Source organism: Eleutherodactylus coqui, chromosome 10, assembly GCF_035609145.1.
Source record: "Eleutherodactylus coqui strain aEleCoq1 chromosome 10, aEleCoq1.hap1, whole genome shotgun sequence".
In the NCBI taxonomy this organism is placed as follows: domain Eukaryota; kingdom Metazoa; phylum Chordata; class Amphibia; order Anura; family Eleutherodactylidae; genus Eleutherodactylus; species Eleutherodactylus coqui.
Window position 1 is genome coordinate 14923803 of NC_089846.1, and position 27286 is coordinate 14951088.

Here is a 27286-nt window from a genome sequence, read left to right on the forward strand (position 1 = left end):
TATTTCTTATACTGCCGAGGTAAAATGAAAGCTGCACTGTGATTGGTTCCTATTTCTTATACTGCTGAGGTAAAATGAAAGCTGCACTGTGATTGGTTCCTATTTCTTATACTGCTGAGGTAAAATGGAAGCTGCACTGTGATTGGTTGCTATTTCTTATACTGCTCAGGTAAAATGAAAGCTACATTGACTGGTTGCTTGGTGTAGCAGCGTTCTTTTAAGCTGTACTTACACTTTGCGGTTTTTTTGCAGCTTTGAACTGCATCAAAAAAACAGATGCTTTAAAAAAAATGCATGCATTGTTAAATCCCACACGTGTTCGAAAACGCAGCAAAAAATGCCAAGTGTGATGGGCATGTGAGGTCTCCGGTTAAAATCAATGGGAAACACTTCTGATTCTCTATCGCGCGTGCGGATTGGAATTTCACATAAAAAGTGCCTCGCATCCGCGGGTAAAACGTTGGGTTTCTCGTCCCGATATCGCGCTCGCCTGTGCGAATGTAGTCTAAATTTCATGCGTTTTTTTAACAAGCATTTTTGTGCATGGCTTTTTTTAATACACACGTGCGTGTTTTTTAAAGTTTTTTTAGGTGTTTCCTAAAGAGAGGTCTACAGGAAAATGCCTAAAAAATGTTAGAATGCTATGCACCCAAAAAATGCAAGACAACTGAGAAAAAAAAGCCGCAAAAAACCCCCCAAAAAACTGCGCAGTCCAGTTTATAACTTCCTACTGACCAACAATTAAAGGGGCAAAAACTAGGATAGGTCCTCAATAGTTAATCACTGGGGACCCACCGCTTGGATCCCTGGCAATGAGCTGATCGCCCCACTCGCAGGCCGGATGTCGTCGTTGGCGACGGCAGCGCCATAGTTGGCTTCAGTCCCAATGAAATGAAGCAGCTATTACACTGCTATCAATCCCGCCTCCAGCAACAGGACGGCCGCAGAAGTGGAATAGCAGCTTCAGTTCCCGTTGATTTCAATGGGACTGAATCCAGCTATGGCGAGCCTGCAGCCATCTGCTATGACGCACGTTCAGCCCGCTGCACTGACAGATCATCGCTGGGGATCCTAGTGGGTCCCCGGTGATTAACTATTGATCACCTATCCTAAGGACAGTTCAACAATAGTAACCCCTTTAAGGCCGGATTTACATTAGCATCCTGGTTTCCGTTTTTCTGTTCCGTCCTAAGGCCGCTCTCACACGGGCGATTAATTACAGCGTTTAGTGCGCGTTTGCAACGCCCACTAAAGACGCTCCACTAATCCTCCATTCATTTCAATGGGGCTTCTCAGCGCTTGCAGCGCTTCTCAGAGTTGCAGCGCTTTTTAACCCTTTCCAATCCCATTTGTATTCTGGTTTTCCTAGGGGGCTTACTCTTTTTCTGCTGTTATACAATGGCGCTATCTACTGGCTAAAGCGACACGTAGGATAGGCTCTGACAACAGAGAGGCTGGCAATATACAGTAAGAGAACCCCAACGGACGTCTTCCAACATCGGAGCTGTACAGCCTTAAATCATAATGTCTTCAGATGTCAGACAGTGGATTGGAAAGGGTTAATGCACTGCATCGCCCACTGAAATGAATGGGGTGTGTTAAAACCGCTGTTAAAAACATGGTAATACGCTATGTACAGCGTTTTACAGCGTTTTCAGCGTAGCATTCTATGCCACCATGAGGGGAAAACGAAAGCGATGACATCATCAGCTTGCATTGCCTGTGATGTCACTGCGCTAAAAACGCTGTACAAAGCAGCTCTGCCCACAGGAAAAACGCTGCATTTTTACAGAAGAAAATAGTGGATCCTGTAAAATCCCCATTTCATTGGGACTTATTGCTTTTTCCGCTCGCTTCCATATCGTCTGGTTTTGGCAGAAAAAAAACGAATGACCTGCAGGACTTTTTTTTTCGTAAACAGGATGGAATGGACTTTTCCATTTTTATTTTTACATTAAATCTATGGCGGACGATACAAGCGGAAACTATTCCATTTGAAGGACGCGGTTAATACGGCTGCGCAGCTGCAAAATAGAGCTGGACTGCAAACAAACAAACGGACCCGTTAACGAGTGATGACAGCGGATGTCCATCTGATGCGAATGGAAACCTTTCATCCATTGATCCGTTTGCAGATCTGTTCATAATGGATAACAACCCTGTGAAGTGCGCCCAGCTCGGCTCGCCGCCTCTTTCTGCTATGAAAAATATGACATTTTTCCTAAAAATCGCTATGCGTGAAACCATTCTAAAGGAGTAGTAAGCTGTAATGGCGACCATACAATACAGCCAGCTTTCCCAGTAACAGATATAGCTAAGAAGCAGCGTAAGGACTTGGGCGATGCATATGAAGACGTATTGGGGAGAGGTCTGCATATGGCTGCCCTGATGCACATCCTCCATCTTGTGCTTTCAGCCGCTGCTTGACTACTCACCAGGATCTCATCCTGCACAGGGTAACCATAGCAACAGCAGCGGAGTGGACAGGAGAGATGGGAGCAGAAGAAGAGGGATATACATTACTAGCAGCGCGGGTGCAGAACCAATTATGATTCGCTGCAGATTCCACAGCCCGTGCATGACATGCTGCTCCGGTTCATTCTCTCCTCAAACACACGCACACGGGCACACTCGCCAAGCCGGCGCTCCAAGATGTTGTTGATGGTCACAGCTTAATGATAAGGACAGCTTGACACTGCCACCAGATGTGATATTATCCCAACAGGCCGAAAGGTTTTGCATATTATACTACAGAGGCGTAAAAATAAGGCACAAAGCAATAGGATATCAACAAAGGAAAAGGAGAAAACACATTTTAACCAGTAATGATACGCAGCTGATAACGATACTGATTCCTACGTACTGTAGAAGACGCCCCTGTGGACCCATGTAGACGGGTGAACCTAGGATTAAAGGCTATGGACAACTTTGTTTGGAATTTTGGTTTTTCTAAATCAATGTATTTTGGGATATAAAACAGTTTTCTGAATGGTTGTCGTTGAAAAATGTTAACCGTTTTCTTACTATGTTACAGTATCTTCCAACATACTGTAAGCTTGGAGACCAAGATTCTTCTAAAATCCATCAGTCAGGCAGACTGACAGACTGTTCAGCACTGTAATGACAGGAGGGGGGATGGAGGAGATGTGAGAGGAGCAGTTTATTGCGGAAGGAGGAGAAGATAACAGTTCAAATTACAGCCAAGCAGGGAGAAGATGAATGATTACTTTATTGCCGTGGGAGAAGTTCAGCCTGCAGATATCAAACTGTTAGCTGACTTTGCCTGGGAGGGAAGACTGACGGTGTGATGTCTCGACCACACAGTATACAGAGCAGAGTTGATTCCCAGTGTAGAGAGCTTCTCCTATCAATCTGCTCTGTATGCTTTATGATAGAGATATCACACTGTCAGTCAACAACGTATATCCCCTGAGGAAATTACAAGAACCTCGTTGGGGATATGCACAACAGGCTTCATGGGTATGGTCTGTCGAGTTTATTTTTTATTTTAGGATTAATCTAGTTTTACTACTATTTGAGATTTGGCACTAGTAGTCCTTCATGTCTTAAAGGGAACCTGCCAAGTCCGATAAGCACCATGTGTTAAGTTTCGCAGCAAAAAAAAACGCTAGTGGGTAAAAGCCCTAAGGCCTTATTTTCTGCCTATGTTACTATAATGGTTGTGTGTCCTTTATCTGGTATCCTCCTTCATTAGCTGTCAGTGTCGGCATTGTGCTTTTTAAATTGTGTTTACGCATTTTATGTTGGCCCTGCGCGCTGCGTTTTTTTTGGTTGAAGTGTTATGTTAGAACATTCTGTAAGCATAGCAAGGAAATACCAGTTAGGCCGGGCGCACACTGAGGTTGTGTGCAAGTCGCACCCCAAAGGCTCTGGACACCTTTGGGAGCTTTTTTTTTTTTCACTTAATTGCATGTCATTTTGGCTGACAATCATTTTTGGAACAAGGTTTAATTACAACTTCTGCACCGTTTGTCTTCTGTAGCTACTACATATCCCCGTGTATAGAAACTGCAGTCTAAGGGCTCATTCACATGGGAGTATTTGTGCTCTGTATTACATGCATATTTTTTACTTGCGGAATATGGAGAGCTTAAACCCCATTGGCTGATAGACAGGCTCATCGCGGAGAATCGCAGCATGCCGCGATTTGAATCCCGCGAGCGGAGAATCACTATGATTCTCCGCTCATGGAAGTCTACGGGAAGCGTTCACTGCATTACCTACGGCCGGATTATCGCCGCGGATAACGCAGTGACATATCGCCTATTGACAGGAGGCCTAAGTCTCAAGAGAGCTGTGCCCCAATGAAATGTATGTTTACAGGCTGAGACGACAGCCAATCGGGTGACAAGGCTAAGACAAGAAGAGACGAGTATGACAGTTGGGAGCAGAGAGGATAAAGCTGCCAACACGGTGGTCCTGACCGGAGAACCTGTTACAACCGAGACACAGGATCAGAGTGCTGATATACCTTATGATGAAATAACTGCAGACACAGACTAAAAAGTGCTGCCCTTCGAGTGTTCACTGCGAGTTATACTGACTTTTGGGACTTCTAATAAGCCACCCTGCTAATGAGTGAAAACTACAACATAGCGGGAATAATTGGATGAAAGCTGTGACTGGGCGGTGAACTTACATGGTTACAGTCTCTTCAGAAAAGACTGTTAAAAAACGGAAAGAGGGAGGGGTTTGTATTTAGGTAAAATCCTGTTTAAAGCCCACATTATGGGAAGATATGAAGATATGTGAGAGAGGTAAACATGCAGCGTCTATATGAGTTGAGAAAAAATAATAAAATCCTCATAGGGGTTTTCTATAGACCATCAAATATAACAGAAGCCACTGAAAATCTATTACTGAGGCAAACAGATGAAGCAGCACATCACAATGAGGTCATTATTATCGGGGGCTTTAACTATTATAAAGTTAATTGGGAAACTGAAAGCTGCAGATCTCATAAAGGTAACAAGTTTCTGTCAATAACTAAAGATAATTATTACCTTACCCAACTTGCACAGGACCCAACTAGGGGGACGGCCATTTTGGACTTAATATTAACCAACAGACCTGACAGAATAACAGGGGTGCATGTCGGGGGCACCTGGGAAATAGTGACCATAATATAATGAATTTCCATTTGTCTTTCAAAAGAGAATTTTTTCGGGGAACTACAGAAAAGCTAAACTTTAGGAAGTTCGATCAGCTCAAAGATGCCCTTAACCTTATTGACTGGGACAATGTCTTCAAAAATAAGAGTACAGACAATAAATAGGAAATGTTCTAAAACATCTTAAATACTTACTTGAGTGATTCATACCTTACAGGAATAAAAGGGTTAGGAGTAAGAGGAAACCAATGTGGCTCAATAAAGGTGTAAAGGGGGCAATAAACAACAAAAAGATAGCGTTTAAACTACTAAAACAAGAAGGCAGTGAAGAAGCACTAACAACCTATAAGGAAAAAAATAAATTATGTAAAAAGCAGATAAAAGCAGCAAAGTTGGAGACAAAGAGACTCACTGCAAAGAAAGTAAAACTAACCCTAAGCTGTTCATCAACTATATAGAAAAGGATAAATACTGAAAGTGTTGGCCCTTTAATAAATAATGTAGAAAAAATTGTAGAGAAAGTAATTCTGTTAAATAGTTTTTTCTTCAGTGAATTCACAGGAGAATTCCAGGAAAATGAAATGTCAAATGAGATACAGAGTGATAAAGTAAACTCTCCACTAGAAGAATAGAACCGCAGGACAGCAAAATTATGGTGCGAAAAGTCCAAACATCCAAAAGGATGTGTCTTTATTCACTCACAATCGGAAGATACAGCAACGTTTCGACTGCCTACAGCAGTCTTGGTCAAGCTTGACAAAGACTGCTGTATGCAGTTGAAACGTCACTGTATCTTCTGATTGTGAATGAATAAAGACACATCCTTTTGGAAGTTTGGAGTTTTTGCACCATAATTTTGCTGTCCTGGTGTTCTATTCTTCTATGCATGATTTCTGTGGACTTGGATCCAGTCCAGAACGAGGCGAGCAATATCTGTCGCTGATTTGTGACTGGAACGGAGTGCTGCTGAATTAAAGACATCCCTAGGGTAAACTCTCCACTAAATGTCACCAGTTTAACCCAGGAAGAAGTGTAGACCCGCCCTAAAAAGATTAAAATGAACACATTGCCAGGTCCCGATGGCATACAGCCCCGGGTTCTAAGGGAATTAAGTAATGTGATAGACGGACCGTTGTTACTTACATTTAAGGACTCTATAGTGAAGGGGTCTGTCCAACTGGATTGCTGCGTCGCTAATGTGGTGCTAATATTCAAAAAGCGGTCAAAAAGTGAACCTGGAAACTACAGGTCGGTAAGCCTTACTTCTATTTTGGGTAAAATGTTTGAGGGGGTTTTAAGAGATGTTACCCAGGAGCACCTAAAAAAATCGCTGTATAACTCCATATCTGATCAGCTTTTTGAGGCTGTAAGTCCAAAACTGGATCAAGAAGAGTTAATGGATCTTGTGTATCTAGACTTTTCTAAAGCGTTTGATACTGTACTGCATAAAATGTTGGTATATAAAATGAGAATGCTTGGTTCAAACGAGAATGTGAGTAAGTGGGTAAGTAACTGGCTCAGTGTTAAAAGCAGAGAATGGTTATTAATGGTACCTACATTGGGGTACCACAGGGGGCAGTATAGGAGAGGTCACCGTCACTAGTTCTGTACCACAGGAGTCAGTATTGGAGAGGGTCACCGTTACTAGTGGGGTACCATGGGGGTAGTATTGCAGGGGTCACCATCACTAGTGGGGTACCACCGGGGGCACTACTAGGCCCTATTATTTTTAATACATTTATTAATAACATGGTAGAAGGATTGCACAGTAAAATATCAATATTTGCAGATGATACAAAACTGTGTAAAGTAATTAACACAAGAGACAACAGAATGCATTTCTGCAATGCAATCAGATTATTCCGATTGCCAGACTTCGAGTCCTAAATGAGTAAAATTGGCTTTTACATCATTGTTTGCCTTCCTCTGGATCAACAACAGGGGAATAATAGGCTGAAATAGATGGACAGACTACGTCACTATGTTAGCGATAGGCATGTGTGACCATCAGCGCTCGTTACATTGGGATGAGAATTTGGTTCATGTATAAGGACTAGAGATGAGCGAGCATACTCGCTAAGGACAATTACTCGATCGAGCATTGTCCTTAGTGAGTATCTCCCCGCTCGGAAGAAAGGGTTCGGCTGCCGGCGCGGGTGACATGTAAGTTGCGGCCATGAGCAGGGGAAAGAGAGGGAGAGAGAGATCTCCCCTCCGTTCCTCCCCGCTCTACCCTGCCTCTCCCTGCCCGCCGCCGGCAGCCGAATCTTTGCTCCCGAGTGGGCAGGTACTCGCTAAGGGCAATGCTCGATCGAGCAATTGCCCTTAGCAAATATGCTCGCTCATCTCTAATAAGGACCATTAGGCTGCAGTTCATATTTACAGTGATATGTGGAAACTGCAGAAGACAAATGGTGCAACATTTTTTTAATGAAACCCTATTGCAAAAATGATTGTCAGCCCAAAATACATGCATTTAAATGAAATCAACATCAGCACCCGAAAGGTGTCCTTAGCCTTTAATTTGTATCATACATCCCTATACTGTGGGAGGCGTAATTACACAGAGAGACACAAGGGAGAAAAACTGGACCAAAAAGTTAAAGGGGTTTTCCAGGCAGCGCTAATTGTCAGTGCCAGGATACACTGGTGTCAGAGTGGAAGTTGCTGCTCCAACCCCTGTGTAGTGGCCAGTGCAGTCGTAATTGCAGGCACAGCTCTCATTGAAATCAATGGAACTCCAGCTTACGAAAACTAGCGCCGTCTGCCACACTGGGGTTGGAACAGCAGCTTCTGTTCTGACCCCGCTGTATCCCGACACTGACAGTCGGCGCTGCCTGTAAAACTCCTTTAATTTTCTATTCTGAAGGGAATGAAGAAATTCCAAATCATTGTGTTCTGCATAGGATGGTATCAGGGGTGGCACAATGGAGAAGACCAAGGTTTTCACCTATTACCCCACATTCAACTACAGGAACACTCATTGTCCAAACAGATCAAGCCCCTAGAAGTTGTCGTTTTGCAGTAAAACTCGGCATGCAGCTCCATCTCAGGCAGATATGTAAATAATTAAAATTGTGGCATGATTAGATGAACGGTCTTGCCACCTGAGGCCCTAGAAGCGTTTCTACCCTTGGCCTATAAAAAGGCTCTGAGAGGCTACTTGGGTGTCGTGGACCTCTTTTTCCGCTTGTGTAGAGCTTGTTGACTCGGGCCTCCCTACAAAGGGGCAGTTCTCCACAATAAGTGATCCATTTGCTCACTTACTTATATAAATGTTACAATCACATAGATAAAGTTTCATCCCATTCCGACTACTGCCTCTAGGGGATGGATTGTTTTTGACAATGAGTGTAGGTACCATTTTTGTGTAGGCCCCATCTTCTATACATACCCCCTACCTGGTCTCGGTCTTTCTGGAATCTCAATGCTTACATGGTTATATCATTGATGAGAACGTGGAATTTTAGGCATAGCTGTCCTGTCTGGTGAACTTACAGAGTGCAAACTTTAGGTCGGGTGTAATGTATGAGTATTAACAGGCCGGGCATCTATTGTAAGATTCAGGCATCCAGATATGAAGGAAAATAATGCTCTCACCTGGTTTCCAGATGCTTTTTTCTTATTCGTTTGGCTGCTCCTTTGCTGTGCACTACAATGAAAACCACATGATCTGGTTACCTGTCTTGATACATCCTCCATGGGTTGAGGGTCCTTCAACCAAATGGGACAGATGGTGAAAAATATGCTAAGTTGTATTAACTAAAACCCCTGATGTCACCAATGGTCATGAAATGTCCATTGGCATAAGTGGACATTTGGCCCGTTGGACAGTCTGATTCACTGTCACAATTGAAGGAAATAAAACAGGCAAAATTTCAGATTTGTTCAAATAGCAGTACCTCTTGCACCCCCCTGAATCTTATCTGCTTAGTATGAGGGTGCTAATTTAGAGCGAGGTGCATTCACAGGGGTCCCACCATCAAGGACTCGCATTAGCACTCACTTTAGTGGACTTTTTATAGTTTTATTGTTGATTTCCAGATGTACATAAAAAAAACTGCAACGCGAATGTGAAAAAGGACCGCGCGTCCGGCAGTGAATGGCAGAAACAGGGACCAAAAGTTGCTCAGTCCTTTTTAAAATTTGTGTCTGTCCCCTTGTGCAATTTATGCCTCTTCTGAATTCAAGACTGCAGTACTTTCACGATTGCCTCCACCCGAAATGTTGCAGTTTATGCACATCTGGAAATCAACAATAAAACTATAATAGCATTTTAAAAAAACCACTGAAGTCTGTGCTGACCCATCCTTGGCTTTCAGTAAAAAAAGACGCCTTGACATGGGACCCCTGGGAATTGCACCACGCCCTACATGAAGGAAGGCGTTCTGCCATCCACTTGTAGCCTGAATGTAGAGATCTACATTAGCCAACTACCAGGCTGACTCGGTCACGTGACAACAAAGTAGTGGTGTCATAAGATACTAGGGTCCAGGAAGGAAGAGAAGGAAAAGAAAAGAAAGGGGAAGGGAACCGAAAGGAAGGGAAAAAAGGAGAGAGGGAGGGAAAGGGAAGAGTAAGGAAAGAAAAAGGGAAGAGAAGGAAAAGAAAAGAATGGGGAAGGGAACTGAAAGGAAGGGAAAAAAGGAGAGAGGGAGGGAAAGGGAAGAGTAAGGAAAGAAAAAGGGAAGAGAAGGAAAAGGAGTGAAGGAAAGAAGGGGAGGGGAAGGAAGGAAAAGGGAAAGAGAATAGGAAGGGATGAAGAAAGGGCAAGGGAAAGAGAAGAGAAAGGAATGAAGGCAAAGGGAAGAGGCAGTAAAGGGGAAAGAGAAAAGAAAGGAAGGGAAGAAGAAGTGAAAGGAAAGGGGAAGGAAGGAAGAAAAGACACCCTAAGGCCACAGTCACACAGGGCGGATTCCCGACAGAACCGCCACGGAAAAAGCCGCTCTTCCGCTGCGGCCGGCGCTCCCATAGAGTAGAGTGCGGCCGCAGCGGGAAAAAAGAATAGACATGCTGCGTTCGGCAAATCCGAGATTTCTGAGAAATCTCGTCCACATGGCTGGCTAATCCCGGGATTAGCGGCCGCATGCGGATTCGCCGCGGCGAAATTCCGCACGGAAATTCCGCGGCAAATCCGTCTCGTGTGAATCCAGCCTTAATAGTGAATACTATAAAACGTCTACCTATGGAAATAGAGGGTAGGAGAATGCTCCTGAGTAACTGAAAGTGGGGTATTTATTGTTCAACTGTATTAACATCTCTTTGTATATGGAAATGTACTGCAACTGCAGTCTTACTTAGCAAAGCCAATGAAATCTTCATGGTTTGTGTTCATGTAGGCAAGTTCGACGTCAATCAGCAGCATGACCTGTATGGACAGAGATCAGAATTGAAATCTAGATACAGCATAAGGCAAGTTATCATTGTTCTGCATCTCATATACAGTATACTATGTAGTATGTGGTATTACCTGATGCCAGGGGGAATACATGTTTACGGTTGCCATAGACATTAGATATTTGTTAGAAGTTGGTACAAGTAACACAGTGAGCCTAGGATGTAGTAATAAAGCAACTTTGCATTAACTTACCAGGGTCGCCAAATTAGACTAAAAAGGGCAACTTAGCTTCAGCGTACACCTGTCCGGATTAATATTGCAAAAAGACCCTGTTGAAAACAAGCCTTTTTCCCTTCCTTCCCCAGATTCTTACTTGGTCTTTTGTGCGCCCCTCTCGCTCCCGGATATGTGTGGTAACAATTCTCTCCATCTCCTCTCGTAGATGGGGGTACTGACTTAGCTGCGGAAAGAAACACAGATCTGTGTGGGAGAAAATCTCTCATATGCGTCAAAGTCAACAAACCATATACAAAAGCAATGGGGAATTCTAATGCTTCTAGGAAACCTAAAAGTATTTGAAAACCCACCATGCTACGAGATACCATCTACCAACTCATACATACTTTACAGGTAGATCATGCAGTTGTTTCTGGGCACCCATCAAAACTTGAACCTACACAGGGCCTGGGCTGGCATCAACACCTGGTAAACCTGGACAGATGTTGAGGCCCACTGAGAATGGGAGGCTCACTCACGGGTGGGATCAAACCGATCCTCGTTCTTTTAAATCAATTGTATCTAAATCTTTAAGGCACTGCAAGAAGGAGCTTCTGTTTTGCAACCTGGTGCTTTCTCTGTCATGCAGGTGGCACAATGATGTCATTGAGCTGCCTGCATTGTTCTGCACAATCTTGGCCAGAAGAGGCTGCAGCAAAATATGGAGGACGCCGTGAAAGTGTGATGGAGGTGAGTTTATTATCTTATTGTATTGCTGGGGCACAATGGGGCCTATAAATCACTTAGAACACAGTGGAGCCTGTAAATGACCCAGGACACAGGGGGGTCTATAAATGACTAGGCACGCAGTGGGGCCTTATAAATTAATTAAGGGAAATAGTGTAAGCTTATAAATTAATTAAGAGGCACAGTGGGATGTATAAATAACACGTGACATTCGGGCCTATAAGTGACTCAAGGGGTACAGTGGGGCCTATAAATTATTAAGGGTCAGAGGAGGGCCTATAAATTACTGAAGGGGCTCACTGTGACTCTATTACCTAAAGGACCATGTAAACCTGGAGCTGGCCCTGGCTGCACTATTTTATAGGCCCAACAAAGTAGTGGGCAACTACTGAGACATGTAACAAAAAGTGCCATAGCTTAACTATGCTTTTTAAAGAGAATGTCACAGTCTTTTTGTACCCCTCTCTGAGAGCAACACACAGTAGTGACGGGCACGCTGATTACAGTGATATGTCTGCTGTGTATTCATGCAGTAGTTTTGGAGAAATTTGCCTTTTAGCAGTAGCAGCACATACCTAGAGGACTACCTAAAGTAGTCCTGGATATTCATGAGTTGTAGCCTAGCTACACCCACCCCGCCCTCCAGCCACTGATTGACTGCTGTCTGCCTATTATGGTGCATAGAGAGGGAACTATCAATCATTGGCTGGAGGGAAGGGTGGGTGTGGCTATGCTGCAGCTCATGAATATGCAGGACTACTTCTGTGTCTGGCTGCTACTAATTACACACAAGTTACTCTACAACTGCTGCACAGATACTTACAGCAGACATATCGGTGCAATGAGCGTGACAGACACTCAGCGAGGGGCTGCAAAAACATGGTGACAGATTCCTTTAAGTTGTATAATTTCCTGCAGAAATTCCCATGTTCGCATAGCAACATGGCTTCCTGTTTCCTAGAGGGGAAGTCGGGACAGGCAAAACTGGAATCCAGATTATTAAGGAAATCCCGGAGATCTTCCCTTAAGGGACAGTGCAAGGTCTGCGAAATGCTTATAATTCCAGTAGCAATCCTCTGCTCCTAATTATCCAGCCCGAACTGTCAACAATAATCAATGTGCAGCTCATCTCACTTATATAATGGAAAGAAATTCTACTCGAGTCCACAGCTCTGAAATATTGGTATTTGCAACAAAAAAAAAATCACCAGTCTAGAGAATTACAAAAATGATTACATATTCACTTTTCGAAAAGTAGTGCCATTTAACTTGATCAAGATGTTTTGGAGAACATACCGATGAGATTTGATTAAATCGGCCACATAATTGGTCATAATTTGGTGGCAATTGTGTAGGGTGCTTCTGTTATGTGCCCACTTGGTCACTGGGGGAGTGCAGGTGAACCAACTCTGCAAATGTTCAACAGAAGTGGTGCAAGAGAAAATTTTAGGGTGGTGCTCCCCTCACAAGTAGTAGAGCATGCCCAAAGGGTTAGCGGAAAGGCTTGCTGTAGAAGTATTTATGGACGTTCTGCCAGTCCAGAGTAAAGCCTCACTAGTGGAGGGTGGGCATGATATTGGTCAGAGAAAGACAAAAAACTGGTATGCGGTACAAATTGCCAGTGGAAGCAATCTCGGAGAACAAGATGAGTAGGGATCTCTTCCTGTGATCTACAGAGCTCTGGTGCCTTTTGCCTTGTCCCCCAGTATCACTGAGAAAGGAACTCATTGCCCCAAAACATGCCTATTGCTGGTCTATTAGTATTCAACAAAAGAGAAGTCAGGTTTATGCATTCTTCTTGTTTGTTTCTACCAGAAAGTTGCGCCACATACCAGTTTTTTGTCTTCAACTTTACATTCAGTGGAGGCCTTCAAGATCAGTTTGCCCAAATATCCCTCACCAATAGATGGTGAGAATCACAGCAAGGCGTTCCACCTTCAAAGACTTTTGAAAAAGGGAGAGGGAGTTGGTCCAATGATCAAGTCACCACTCTCTTCTTCAAGGATAGAGGAAAGGCATCTCCTGTATCCTGAGATGGGAGAGGTGAGATAGTATGAACCAACGTCCTTTTTTTCAATCACGACCATTATGAGGAATGGACAAAGTCTACACATGGGTCTTTAGACTGATTAATCAAGGAAATCATGTTGTCCTGTTCATTCTTCACATGGTTTCAATGAGAACTGAAGACTTATATGAAGTCTTCAGAACATTTGAATTTTAAATGGCATTTATTTCGAAAGGGAAGGGCGGACGAGAAATAACATTTCATGCAGACAAGATCATAAAGACTAAAACCACAAGACAGAAAATGCACTATGCACCATGAACAGCATGCTGGACATTAAAGCAATACAGTAGTTCAATCTTCAAGGAAAATACAGATTTTTCAGGAGCAGGCACAATCAAATCTATCATCTGTAGTTTGGGTTGATGGGCTGCAATCCTGGCACTCATCTTGGAGGGACCACTGATGGAGCCAGAAGCGTAACTACAAGCTCTTGGACACTAATGCAAAATCTATAATTGGGCCCCTTACCTATCATGTGCCATTTATAATAATGGTATCTTAATATGTGATAGGGGGGGTTAAGGCTTCCTAAGGCTCTAGAGACTGGTAGCCACCCCTACATCTGCACCACCTATAGCTATGCCCTTGCATGGAGCTAATTAGATATTTTAAGACTGTTTACACCTGTGAGTGATCCATCGTATGACAGACGCCACTGACTTATAATGGGGTATGTAGGGCTTCACTGAAATACCCATCGTTTAGGAGGGGAAAATTATGTTGCATCCTTTGCATCTGGCACAGATGTGAACAGAGCCTTAGAGGTTTGGAAATCTTCCATAGACAAATGTACAGGACATACAGAATTGCTACATGTTACATGTTATCCCAGTAATAGGGTTCACAGTATGGATCATGTCCTGATTGAAAGGTTGATGAGAGCAAGTACTACAATGTTAGTGGTGGATTGCAAGATAATAGCGTTGTCTGAGCCTGCCCCTGCGGATTAGAGTAAAGTGGAGCCACCTTGAGCATGAACCAAATCATAAGCATGCACCATTCATCGCTTGCACACAGTCTTTCTCCCCCCTATGTAGACTTTTTCCATAAGATTTAGTGAGAGGATGACCTACAAAGAACCGTAGTCCCAACCCACTACAAACATTTAGTACTTCATCCTGTTTGGAGCCAGAGAGGTCTATGGCATACTGTGATGTTCTGCAAACAGGCCACAGTATATGCTTATATCATGAGACAACCTAGAAAAATGTCAAGGGGCTTCATTAAGCGACAACCACTATAAAGATAATGAAATTAATCAGTGTACAACTTTGTACCTAAAACCAACATGGTGTTATAAGGGGGACATTGACTTTAAGGGTTATTTCAACTTACATTACTTAAAGGGGATGTCAAGCTTTAAACTATTTTTGACTTATCCGCAGAACAGGCCATCAATAAATTAATTTATTACCCCATTTACCCTCATTTTCTCGACCTCGGAAGGATGGAAGGCTAACCTTGAGCCGGCTACCTGAACCACGCGAGGATTGAACATTGAACACGATATATGTATTAGATAGCTCGAAAATTGTAGCAGCCATCTTGAACAGCTGAAAATGGGTTCCCGAACTGGCGGATCAGAGGAACATTGGCATGGAAGAACAACAACAGGTAATATACACCCACGCTCTTCAGTCTGGGGGCAGAATTTTGTTAAGGGATGAGAGGGTCGCTTTAACATCAATCAACTTCTGCTATTGCAATATACTGTACTAAGAGGAGCTGGCAAAGGTTACGTTTATTCAGTCTTTGCCCTGACAATCCGTTGCGACTATATGTATTCAAGCTTTATATATAATTATGACAAAAATATAGAAATGTACGAAAATGTCATAAAAAAGGATAATTTAAGCTGTGAAAATCCACCATTAGTAAATAGATTCTGTTTGTAGGATTATGAGATTCTGTGCTGACATTTTAGATTTTTTCGCTTATCGATTTTCCGCACACTCGGGTGCAGACTCTATTTTTACACTTCCGGCAGCCATTCTTACTAGATTCTATGGTGCATGGATTTTTGAAATTGATATAATCTTCCCATTTCTTAGAAAAATAAAGTCCATGTTGAAGCATTAATAGGAAATATGTTCCCATTAATATGTAAGCCAGCAGCGTGTATGACTTTATTCTGTATCGACTATCTCTGCGTTTAGCACAAAGATCAATAATCTCCTTTCAAGTTCCATTAGCCATCAGACCACCACGGAGTGAAGAGAATAGAGTCTATGCCAGCTCTGCACCCTGTAGACGGCTCTTCTGAAAGCTGAAGAAGGGTCCTTTTTCACTTATACATAAAGTCAAGTTGAGGAGTTGCAAGGAACAAGATCAACACCTGTCTACCTGGACTTCACCAAGCCTCTTCAGATTTTATGGGGGACAAAAGAGCTTTCATATGATCGTTTGTCCCCCATAGAGTTTCGTCATTGTCGACAGCACATTCCCCACGTGCTGCTGACAATGATGGGGTGCCGACAACAATTATTTTGGTGCCATATGTAGATGCGATCATCCAATGAACAATAGTTTGTTCTTTCGTGGGGGGTTCATCCGCACATTCACATGATCCAATAATCAGGAAAGTCAATGTTTCTAGGAAGGTTCTTGCCCGATCACTGGACTCTGCATAAAAGGCATTTCAGGGCTGCAAAATATAATTTACTATAACCTGAAAATTAATTCTTCAAGTTTACTAGAGACACATCAATTATAGATTATGGTCCCCTGGCACCATGATATTGTCATAATGATACCTTGAGGTGAGTAGGCAATGCGGCCCTTAAAGGGTTTGTTCTGGATTAGAAAAAAACAAAAACAAATGGCGCCACTCTTGTCCATAGGCTACGTCTGGTAATGCAACATTTGCTTGAATAGGGATGAGATGCAATACCAGCCACAACCTATGGATGGGAATGGCGATGTTCCTGAAAGACAAGTGGGTCCTTTTTTTGTAACATCAGAAATAATAGTTAAAGGGGTTCTCTGATCAAGTACATTTTTTTTAACCCTTTCCAATCCAATTTGTATCCTGGTTTTCCTAGGGGGCTTACTCTTTTTCTGCCGTTATACAACGGCGCTATATGCTGGCTAAAGCCAGTACTGCATGAGGTGACACGTTGGATAGGCTCCGACAGCAGAGAGGCTGGCAATATACAGTAAGAGAACCCCGACGGACGTCTTCCAACATCGGAGCTGTACAGCCTTAAATCATAATGTCTTCAGAGGTCAGACAGTGGATTGGAAAGGGTTAAAGGCCCAGAACGACATAATAATACTCACCTTACTGATCCTGCACTGCTCCCATTCCAATACCTCCTAGGTCCCTGGCCGGTTCCAACTTCCTGGTCCCTCTCGACATGGACATGTGACCACTGCAGCCAATGATTGGCTGTAGTGGGTCACTGCTGCTACCACTGATTAGCTGCAGCAGTCACATGTCCACCACTGCAGCAAATGATTGGCTGCAGCAGAAATATGTCTGTTTTGAGATGGACAAGGAAGTAGAGACCGGCTAAAAACCTTGAAAGCGTTGGAATGGGAGTAGAGGAGGATTAGTAAGGTGAATATGACTTTTTTTTTTATATTTACACCATTCTGAAACTGAAAAAAAACTTTTAATTGGCTAAACAAATCCCTTAGGGCACAGCCATGTGCAAGAGAGCCTAAATGAAGGCACGTCATAAGGTGAATCTGAAGAGCAAGGACTCTGCCACAGCTGTCTACAGATGGATTTCTCTTGTTTGGATTACACCTCTAGTCATGTTTTAAGGCTGTCTAATCGGTCATACATTGACTTGCAGGGTAGCTATCTATAGATGGCACTAAAGATACAGTCTTCTTCCTACTAGCGAAGAGCTAATTTGCATACTTTCCCATGGTGCAATGCCTGTAAGACAGCCTTCTACAGGTAGATCTCTGCAAGGACAAACAGTACCCCTTCCCAGAGAGCTTTACCGAACCATATTATGCATATATTCTCCCGAATAAGCAGTAGTATGCCTTTATCTTGCATACCTCCAGAACCTGCACAAACATGTTGATACACATGAATGGGTTATATGTTATAGACGTGTTAGGTGTTTATAGTCTTTGGATGGACAGTTTTATCTCGCTGACCTCTCTGGTCAAATCAGGATTTCTGAAGCCTGCTGACCACATACTTAAGAACACATTTATGGAGAGTCTGGCCAAATGAGCCCTTTCCAAGGCTGAAATTTTACCTTTTCGCTACACTTTCGGATGGTGGAGGTCAGCTCACTTACTACCATATCCACACACTTCAGACTCGGCTCCTTCAACTTCTGCACCTGCTTTTTCACAATGGCTTCAAAAGCGAGGTCAGGCGTGAAGAGTCCAGTCCTGTGCAATCAAAGGTGAACCCCAAAGGCGGGGTAGGACATACATCAAGACAAGAGGGAAGACAGGCAGAGAGGAAGTGAAAAAGGCAATGAGGAAAGAGATAGATGAGAGGTAGCAAGAGAAGAGTCAGGAGGTAACAAAGGGACACAGGAGGGTAAGAAAACACAGAGAAATACATGAGGCAAAATGAAAGGCGCTGTTTAGGAATTGCGTAAGGAGCGGAAACGTTGATAAACGGTGCCCACCAGCAATAGGAGGGATCTAAACTTGGAGTGTGCAATTAAAGGGGCTTCCTCTAGTAGACTGCAATTAATGTCAATGACATATGTCATTATAGGCACAATGGTGGGATTATCACTGCTGAAACCCTGGCTGGTTACCTCTCCATGCTGCATATTCCGGTTTCAGCCGGTTTTACCGCAGCGGATTGGCCGTCCCGTGTGGACGAGGTTTCTGAGAAATCTCGTCCACATCTCTGGCTAATCCCGAGATTAGCGGCCGAAGGGGCGGATTTGACGCGGCCAAATGCCGCGCGGCAAATCCGCCCTGTGTGAACCCAGCCTAATAGCGTTTTATACCCTCATTTAAACCTCTACATTAGCCTAATCCTTCAGAGTCATAGGGTCAAGCACTGGGGAAAGGGTAATAAGGCAGATGTGTCCCTCTTTTATCGTGCAGGACGTAAAAACTATGACAAAATGGAAACCAGTTGCTTAGCCAAAAACCTAAGAGAATGTATAATATTCTCTATTCCAAAATGCATATTATTTCAACTCTCAAATGCAAAGAACTATCAATGTTTTGTGTACATTAGGCCATTAGAAAATAAATAATCATCCTGGATGTGACCAATCACCCCAGAAGCTGTGTAGTTTTGCAATGTTTGTGCGATTTTTGTGCAACGGATGAACCGCGGACACAATGTGTGGGCTAACTTGTGGGCGGTAATGGGCCAACTGATTGTAGTGGACTAGAGTTGCAATCAGAATTATTCAACCCCCTTTACAAATTAGGTTGTTTTGCCAAATTTACTAACTTTTTGCAACAAACCAAACAATACCAATTTAAATAGCATAACACAACTAATAGAACAAGCGGTTTCTGCAAATTCAACACAAAATGTCACTTTTAGGGCTCCTTTCCACTGGCGAGGTAATCGCACGTTTTCAGGGTGCGAGCTCTCACAAGAAACTCCCACACATGTTGTTCTATGATAGCCTTTCCACTAGCGATATGTAAGGGCAAGCTGCGATGTGAGGATTAAAGATCACAGCAGGAGGATTGTTTCAGCGTTTTGCATTTTTCTGTCACCCATACAGTGCAATGGCAAAACAGATTCTCGCATCGCAACGCAAAAGCTTGCAATTTTGCAGCGTTGCGATGCGATTTTAACACTGCGATTTTCTTACAGCAATATCGCTATCGCCAGTGGAAAGGAGCCCTTAATGACCACTGCAGTCTCAGAATCATTCACCCCTGAATAGAATCCCCCATAGAGCTCAGATTTGAAAATCAGGTGTTGTCTCAAGCACATCTAATGCCACTAATCAGGGGATTCAATAGTGGCATCGGGTGTGCTTGAGATAAGACACATCAAATGCCTGGACTGGCTAGGACTTTGTTGACTGTAACCTTTCATTAGATGACAGATTTATGGCCAAGTCAGGAGAGGGGTCCAAAAAGTTAAGAGCTCATTGTCTTGTACAAAAAAGGAAAAGGATACAAAAAAAATAGCAAAGTCACTGACAGTCCCTAGAGTTACAGCTAGAACAGTGTACAAGTTTAAAGTTAGAGGAACACTGGCTACACTACCAGGAAGTGGCATAACAAGGAAGCTACGTATCACCGGCTGCCACCAGATTCCTGAGGAGGCGGATGGTCAAAAACCCTCCAGTGACTGCAAAAGGCCTGCAGCAATATTTGTTGGCAGCAGCACTGAAGTTTTCATTTGTACAGAAAGGTCCATACTAAATGCTGAAAGTCCATGGACCCAAAAGCACAAGAAGCATTGCCTCCAATATGCTCAAAAACATATAAATAAGCAACAGGCGTTTTAGGATTCTTTTCTATGAAGCAATGATACAAAACTGGAACTTTTCGGGCCTATGAATCCAGCGGAAAGTCTGGAGGAGGAAGAATGAAGCACACGCTGAAAGGACCCCCTGCCTATAGTGAAGCATGGCGGTGGCTCGGTGAGGCTCTGGGGCTGCTTTGCTTCCTCTGGCACTGAAAAATTGCAGTGTGTGAAGGACAAAATGGATTCAATTACGTATCAGGAAATCCCAGGAGAAAAAGTCATGCCTTCTGTGAGGAAGCTGAAGCTTGGGCATCATTGGAGCTTCCAACAGGACTATGATCCTAAGCATACCTCAACGTCCACCAAGGTTTCAGAAGACGTCCCGGAAGATGCTTGAATGGCTAGAAAATCTTTGGCGGGATGTAAAGAAGACAGCTGCAGCTTACAAGCCCAAGAATATTAATGACTAGTCAGAAGCTGCTGTCTGGCTATAAAGCGCATCTGCAGCAGCTCATAACGGCAAAAGATGCTCTACTGAGTGCTAAAGACACTCATCCTGAAAAGGGGAATAATTCTGAGACTGCAGTAGTCAGTAAAAGACATTTTGTAGTGAATTTGGAAAAATTACTGCGTTTCCCCAAAAATAAGACCCTGTCTTATAATAATTTTTGCCCCAAAAGAGGCACTAGGTCTTTTTGGGGAGGTCTTATTTTACTTACCTTGCTGGCTCGGTCCACATCCATCTCTCCGGAGGTCCACACTGTTCTTCAGTCCAAGACGCTCATACATCATCACTTCCTGGTTAAGGGATTCATAAATCCAGCCTCCAGGAAGCAATAGCCAGGATTGTTTCTTGAGCCCAACGGCTAGCGAATTCATAAATCCCGCCTCCACAATGCAATGGCTGTTGATTGGTTCTTCGAGTGCCGCGGCTCAGCCAATCAATGCAGCGCCTTGCAATGGCTGTGATTGGTTCATCGATCACTGCATTGATTGGCTGAGCTAGGTAGAATTTATAAATCCCTTAACCAGGAAGTGATGATGTACAAGTGGCTTGGACTGCGGGAACAGCACGGACGTCCGGAGAGTGGCGTGAGTGACTTGGACCGCGCCTGCTAGGTAATGTATTCTTTTTTTAATGTAGTGTAGCTAGGGCTTATTTACGGGGTAGGATTTATATTTTACGTTCCCCTGAAAATTCAAAAAAATCAGGATAGGTCTTAATTTTGGGATAGGTCTTATTTTCTGGGAAACACAGTAGTTGAGCTATTTAAATTGTTCTTGTTTGCCTATTCTTTTGCAAACAGCTGAAAATTTGGCAAATACTCTTATTATGTAATGGGGGATAATTTGAATTGTAACTGTATGTGTATAGTTATAACAGAGCACTTTTCTGTGAGCAACATCAGAAGAGGACAAAGAAAGTGAGAAAGGTGTAGGAGATAAGATAGAAGGAGATAGAGAAATGTATAAATTGTTTGGAGAGTAATGACAGGTAATGGAAGGGAGTAGGCAGGGACCATGTCTTTGGAAGACTAATGGTAAAAGTAAGGAAGACTTTAACTTGGCTACAAAAGCAGTGCCCTACATAAACTCTTCCTAGCTAATTCCTGGTGGGTGTCTATAATTACAAAAAAAAGTCTGCTTTTTGCCACCTGAGACAGTGCACACTCTTGTTCATTGCTACATCGGGGGTTGCAACTCAATTACTAGAATGGGGATATGCTGCAATACCAGCCAGAGTCAATGGAGAAGAGTGGCACTGTTTCTGGAAACCAGCAAACTCTTGTTTGCACTCATGGACACCCCCCCCCCCCCCCCCTAAGGATAAAGCCTAAACCAGAATATACCAAGGATTCTACTATGCTCTGATTGTAGACTGACTATGCAAAACACCTCTCAATGCACACGTATTCGCACACACTCTCACCATATCAGTGGCTTTATGGCCCTCTTTTAAGATACTTATTCCATGCACAAGGCACAAAAAGAAGACTATACTGTAAGGAGCATGCTCAGTTAGAAGCGACTCAGCCAGTCAGAACGCTAAGCTCTATGCTTTCTGGTTGGCTGTGTCCTCAGATCATGCTGAGGTTGGACTGTCACACATGATGGAACAAGGTCCATCCCCGAATCCAGAAGGGTTACCTTCTTGGTGCACTGTCTAACGGTATTGATTAGCTCGGAAATGACCATGTCGACACATTTCAAGCACGGCTCTTTGATCTTCTTCACTTGCTTCTTGACGATGGTTTCAAAGGCCATGTCAGGTGTGAAGAGCCCAGTTCTAAACACCCGACAAAGTGAGGCAGGTAATAAGGAGAATATACAGCGTTACCCACCAGTGAATGCAAAGTAAGGAGCTTGAAGGGTTAACAATCTGGCTAATAAGGCAATGCCACTGGTAGCCACAAGGCAGTTTGTCTATATGTAGGATCCTGAGTTACAATTCTGATTATTGTATGGTGAATAATTCTGCATCTCGGCATTAGATATGATGAAATCATATGCCCAATTCAGCTGCTGCAGAACTTCTTGATGAACCATTAGGGTGCCATTATATGAGTTCGGCAGACAGTAGAACTCATGATTTAATGATATTGCTGGGCTGAAGAGTACAGGTACGGCCTGGCAATAACCGCTAAATCATGAGTGTTAGCGATGCTCATGTAATAACACACTAAGGGACTTTCTCTAAAACGCACCTAAAGATGCAGAAAATTCGGCACCCAAATCCATATTTATACATTGCGGGGAATGGAGCAAAAATCGCAGCAGCAAATTAAGGTGCGTCTTTAGGTGCGTATTACAGAAATATTCCACACGTGAAAGGTCCCTAAGGGAGGATTTCTGTCCACCATTGATTGACAGATATAAATCTGCCCTATTAGTGTCCTAAAGAAGGTCTACAGCAGCTGAGGTGTGTATTATGATGTTCTGCAGCAGTTATGGTTTTCATTATGAGGTTCTGCAGCAGCTGAACTTTGTATCATGATGTTCTGCAGCAAGTGTGATGTGTATGATGCTGTTCTGCAACAGCTGAGCTGTGTATTGTGATGTTCTACAGCAGCTAATGTATGTTTTATGATGTTCCGCAGCAGCTGAGGTGCGTATTATGAGGTTCTACAGTAGCTAAGGTGTGCATTACAATGTTCTGCAGCAACTCAGATGTGTATTGTGATGTTCTGCAGCAGCTGGGGTGCGCCCCATGACGTTTAGCAGGAGCTGAGCTGTGTATTATGATGATATGCAGCACGTAATGTGAGTTTTATGATGTTCCACAGCAGCTCAGTTGTGAATTACGTTGTTCTGTAGCCTCTGGAGTGTAATGATGTTCTGCAGCAGTTGAGGTGCATTATGCTGTTTTGTAGCCTCTGGAGTGTGTATTCTGATGTTCTTCAGAACCTGCGGGGTGAATTCTGATGTTCTGCAGCAGCTGAGGCATATATTATGCTTTTCTGCATCCTCTTGAGTATGTATTATAATGCTTTGCAGGACCTAATGTGTATTTTATTATGTTGTACAGCATCCAAGGTCTGTATTATGATGTTCTGCAGCAACGGAAGGGGGGTGTATCATAATGCTCTGCAGCAGCTGTGGTCTGTATTATGATGTTCTGCAGCAACGGAAGGGGGTGTATCATAATGCTCTGCAGCAGCTGTGGTCTGTATTATGATGTTCTGCAGCAGCTGAAAGTGGGAGTGAGCTCTACATGTCAGTCAATCATTGGTTGGCACAGGAGAAAGAGATTCCTGCGAAAGCAATCCTAGATAGACGTCTGTTGCAGGCAGAGATAAGCAGCACCCATGTCACGCCGCTGATCTGTGTATAATTGTCGGGTTCTCACATAGGGATGTGATGTCTATACAAATATTACTCTATTTATATGTAGAATGTGTGAAATTAACAGATGATTGTGGGAAGACTAAGCTTCGTGCATCTGCCTTCTTCTCCCAGTGGCTGCGCCTACGATTCTAAGGGTGAGGCATCTAGAGGAGTTTTTACAGGTGTCAGTAGGGTTGGTGAAAATGAGGTCCTACAGGGAGTGGGCTATAGAGAGCGAAACGCAATAGTGCTAATATACATGCCACTACAAGTTATTCAACATGCTATACGTGCCTTATGCCATGGATGTTCTTGATAGCGTAGCTGATCTCTCTTCTCAAATCCTTCTCATCAAACTCCATCTGCATACAGAGAAGGGGTTTTAGTTGTGTATGAAAGAGCAATACTGAGAGGATGTCCCACAGAAGACAACCAACCGACTACAGATGATACTTTAATTCATACCTTCACCAACTCAAAAGGAAAGCGTTCATGGAAGATTCGATTAATCCTCGCACCACCAGAAAGCTCATAAGTATCAATCTGGTCCCCGGAGCCTTCAATACGTTTCTCAAAGTCGACAGCAAACTGTTGAACCATCCTAAAAAGACAAGGTAGTAAACAACATGAGCTAAGGTTCTAGATTTGGATTAGGTATAGATTAACAAGGGACTAGTGATGAGCGAGCATTGCCCTTAGCGAGTACCTGCCCGCTTGAGCGAAAAGGTTCGGCTGCCGGCGGTGGGCAGGGAGCTGCGTGGGAGAGCGGGGAGGAACGGAGGGGAGATCTCTCTCTGCCTCGCTCCCCCTGCTCACTGCCGCAACTCACCTGTCACCCGTGCCGGCAGCCGAACCTTTTCTCTCAAGCGGGCAGGTACTCGCTAAGGGAAATGCTCGCTCGAGCAATTGCCTTTAGTGAGTATGCTCGCTCATCACTACTAGGGACCTGTTGGTCTTCAATTTCTGTCCAGTCCAACATGTAACCTAACAGTGACGAGAAAACAGACTCCTGCGCTAATGGATTCATTAATTGCATCGGGTGTGCTTTGTTGGCGGTGACATTTGATTTAAGTATGCTACAAATATGGCTAGGTCAAGACAAAGGTCCAAAAAGTGAAGATAAGAGATCATTGCTCTGTACAAACAAGGAAAAGGATATAAAAAGTTAGAGGAACACTGGATGTACTATCAGGACGTGGCAGAAAGAGGGCGCTATCACCGGTGCCACCAGATTCCTGGGGAGGCAGGTTGTCAAAAACCCTCCGTAGACTGGAAAAGACCTGCAGCAAGATTTGGTGGCAGCGGGCACTGAGGTTTCAATTTGCACAGTAAGGTGCAGACTAAATGCTAAAGGGTCTTCATGCCTGAACTCCAAGACGTCACCTCTACTGACCCAATAGTACAAGAAAAGTCAACTCTAGTATGCTTAAAACTATATAACTAAACCACAGAAGTTTGACATTCTGGTCTGTGAAGCGATGAAACAAAACTGAAACCTTTAGGACCTATGGATGTATATCGAGAGCAGGAAGAATAAATCATACACTGAAAAGAACCCCCTTCCTACAGTGAAGCATGGCGGTGACTCGGTGGTGATCTAGCGCTGCTTTGTTTCCTTTGGAATAGAAACCTGCAGCGTGTGGAGGGCAAGATGCAATCAATCAAGTATCAGGAGATCCTAGGGAAAAGCATACTGCCTTCTATGAGGAGGCTGAAGCTTGGGCGTCACTGGACCTTCCAACAGGACAATCATTCCAAGGGTACCTCAAAATCCACAAAGACTTGGTTTCAGAAAACCTGGCAAGATTCTGTAATGGCCATCACAGTTGCATGATTGGAACCCTATACAAAATCTTTTTGTGGGAGGTGAAAACCACAAGAATTTTAGTGACCTGGAGGCCATTGTCTATGAGGAATGGGTTAAGATTCCTCAGGAACCCTGTTAGAAGTTGTTGTCTGGCTATAAATCACGTTTGCTGCAAGTCATAATAGCAAAAGGTGCTCTACTAAGTACTAAAGACACTTGTCATGAAGGATTTGAATACTTGTAGGAATCATTAAAGTAGCATTTTGTGGTAAATTTGGAGAAGCCACTTGATATATTAAGGCCCATTTTCACGGAACGATGATCGCTCAAAATTCGCTCAAACAACAGTTTGAATGACAGTTTTGAGCGATCATCTTTGCATAAATCTAAGTAGCTAATTAGTTACTAAAGAGTTAATGCAGGTGGAGCAGGAGCCCGCCGCGATAGCTCCGAGAACAATGCAGCTGCTTTGTATATGCAAACAGCTGCTTTGTTCTTGGTGCTTTCAGCTGGTGTCCCGTTGAGAACTGCCAGTGGGATACCAGCTGAAAGAATGCTATCAGCACCACCCACTGAGATATCAGTGTGCGGCGCTGATAAGGTTCATCGCTAATTTTTAGCTTGCTTGAAATGAGCGATGAATAAACAGTGCACGATGGCCATGCATTAAGACGCAACGATTATCGCTCAAAAGCTTGATAATTTTTAGACTGGTTATGGTAACCAAAAAAAATGATATCTGACAACCCATGATCCACATCAAAACATCCAAAGTTGACCTACACTTTGGAAGACCCTCATCACTCACAGACTACAATGTAAATGTCAGTGGAAAACCACTGTATTGAGTTATACCAAATGTGTTGCCCAAATAGGAACTGGGTAGTCAACCGGAGATACTAATAGTGAACAGAACTCACTGGAGAAGAGCTTTGGTTTTACGAGCTGGATCATCTGGACGGAAATTCTTGTACTCCTCCACTTCCTTTTCAATGGACAGAAGTTGGCTCTGCAGCTTATTTCGCAGCCCTGGTAGAGTATCCCGAATGTGATTGGTCAGTTGCTATTGAGAGAAAAACATTTATTAATGATGCCCTGGTAATACCCTTGACCCCATCACCATTTACAACAGCGCTTCATTCCAGGTTTAAAGTAACTAATTCACTATCAACTAGTAGTCTTGATGAGATTTGTAACTTTCAGAGACAAGACATATGTTGAACAGGGATCAAAGCCAAACTAGAAGACGCACTTGCATCCATTAAATGCTCCCTCGCAATGTTTTTCATTATTGAAAGGGGTATTCCCATTAAAAGTAGTGATAGCATATTGCTAAAATATGCCATGACTTAATTAACAGTGAGGGTCCAATCTCTGAGATCCCTGCCAACCACCTGAATGAAGAACGCTAAACAACAGCCCCCCTGTCCACTGCCTCTGCCAATGGGCTGCTTAGTTTCCTAGTCTGAGACATGATTCAATCAATGCTAACTTCATATAGCCAGCCCCCAAGATGTCATCAACATATACAAGAATACATAACAACAGATATCGTATTTACCTGGTTGAGAATTTTCTGTAAGTATGGGGTCCCCATGCGTTCGGCAAGATGTCGATAAGATGGGTGCGTCAGGAAGAACTTTCTTTCAGCTGCTAAAGCTGCTTGGATATCCTTCTTGCCATCTATGTCCTTCTGACTTCTGTTTACCACTCCAATGTAACCTGCCATAGACCACGTCAATGAATGGTGGAAATAGATAAATAAAGTCTATGAA

The 27286-nt window shown here is 43.4% G+C and overlaps 1 protein-coding gene across 14 annotated transcripts in view; it reads right to left on the reverse strand.

Moving 5' to 3' along the window:
• The window catches only part of DNM1 (dynamin 1), a 128526-nt gene that overhangs the window by 53966 nt on the left and 47274 nt on the right, over window positions 1-27286 (reverse strand). For 8 of the 14 annotated variants that reach the window (XM_066580333.1, XM_066580335.1, XM_066580330.1 and 5 more), the window contains 9 exons: window positions 27073-27233; window positions 26432-26574; window positions 24170-24305; window positions 23999-24066; window positions 22028-22166; window positions 10843-10929; window positions 10429-10499; window positions 8732-8783; window positions 2436-2447 (listed from right to left, as the gene is read on the reverse strand). In XM_066580333.1, the coding sequence (XP_066436430.1) occupies window positions 2436-2447; window positions 8732-8783; window positions 10429-10499; window positions 10843-10929; window positions 22028-22166; window positions 23999-24066; window positions 24170-24305; window positions 26432-26574; window positions 27073-27233 (869 nt within the window). Of the gene's footprint in view, window positions 1-2435; window positions 2448-8731; window positions 8784-10428; window positions 10500-10842; window positions 10930-17723; window positions 17863-22027; window positions 22167-23998; window positions 24067-24169; window positions 24306-26431; window positions 26575-27072; window positions 27234-27286 lie in introns of all 14 variants that reach the window. The other 6 variants (XM_066580337.1, XM_066580336.1, XM_066580332.1 and 3 more) reach the window with 3 other exon arrangements.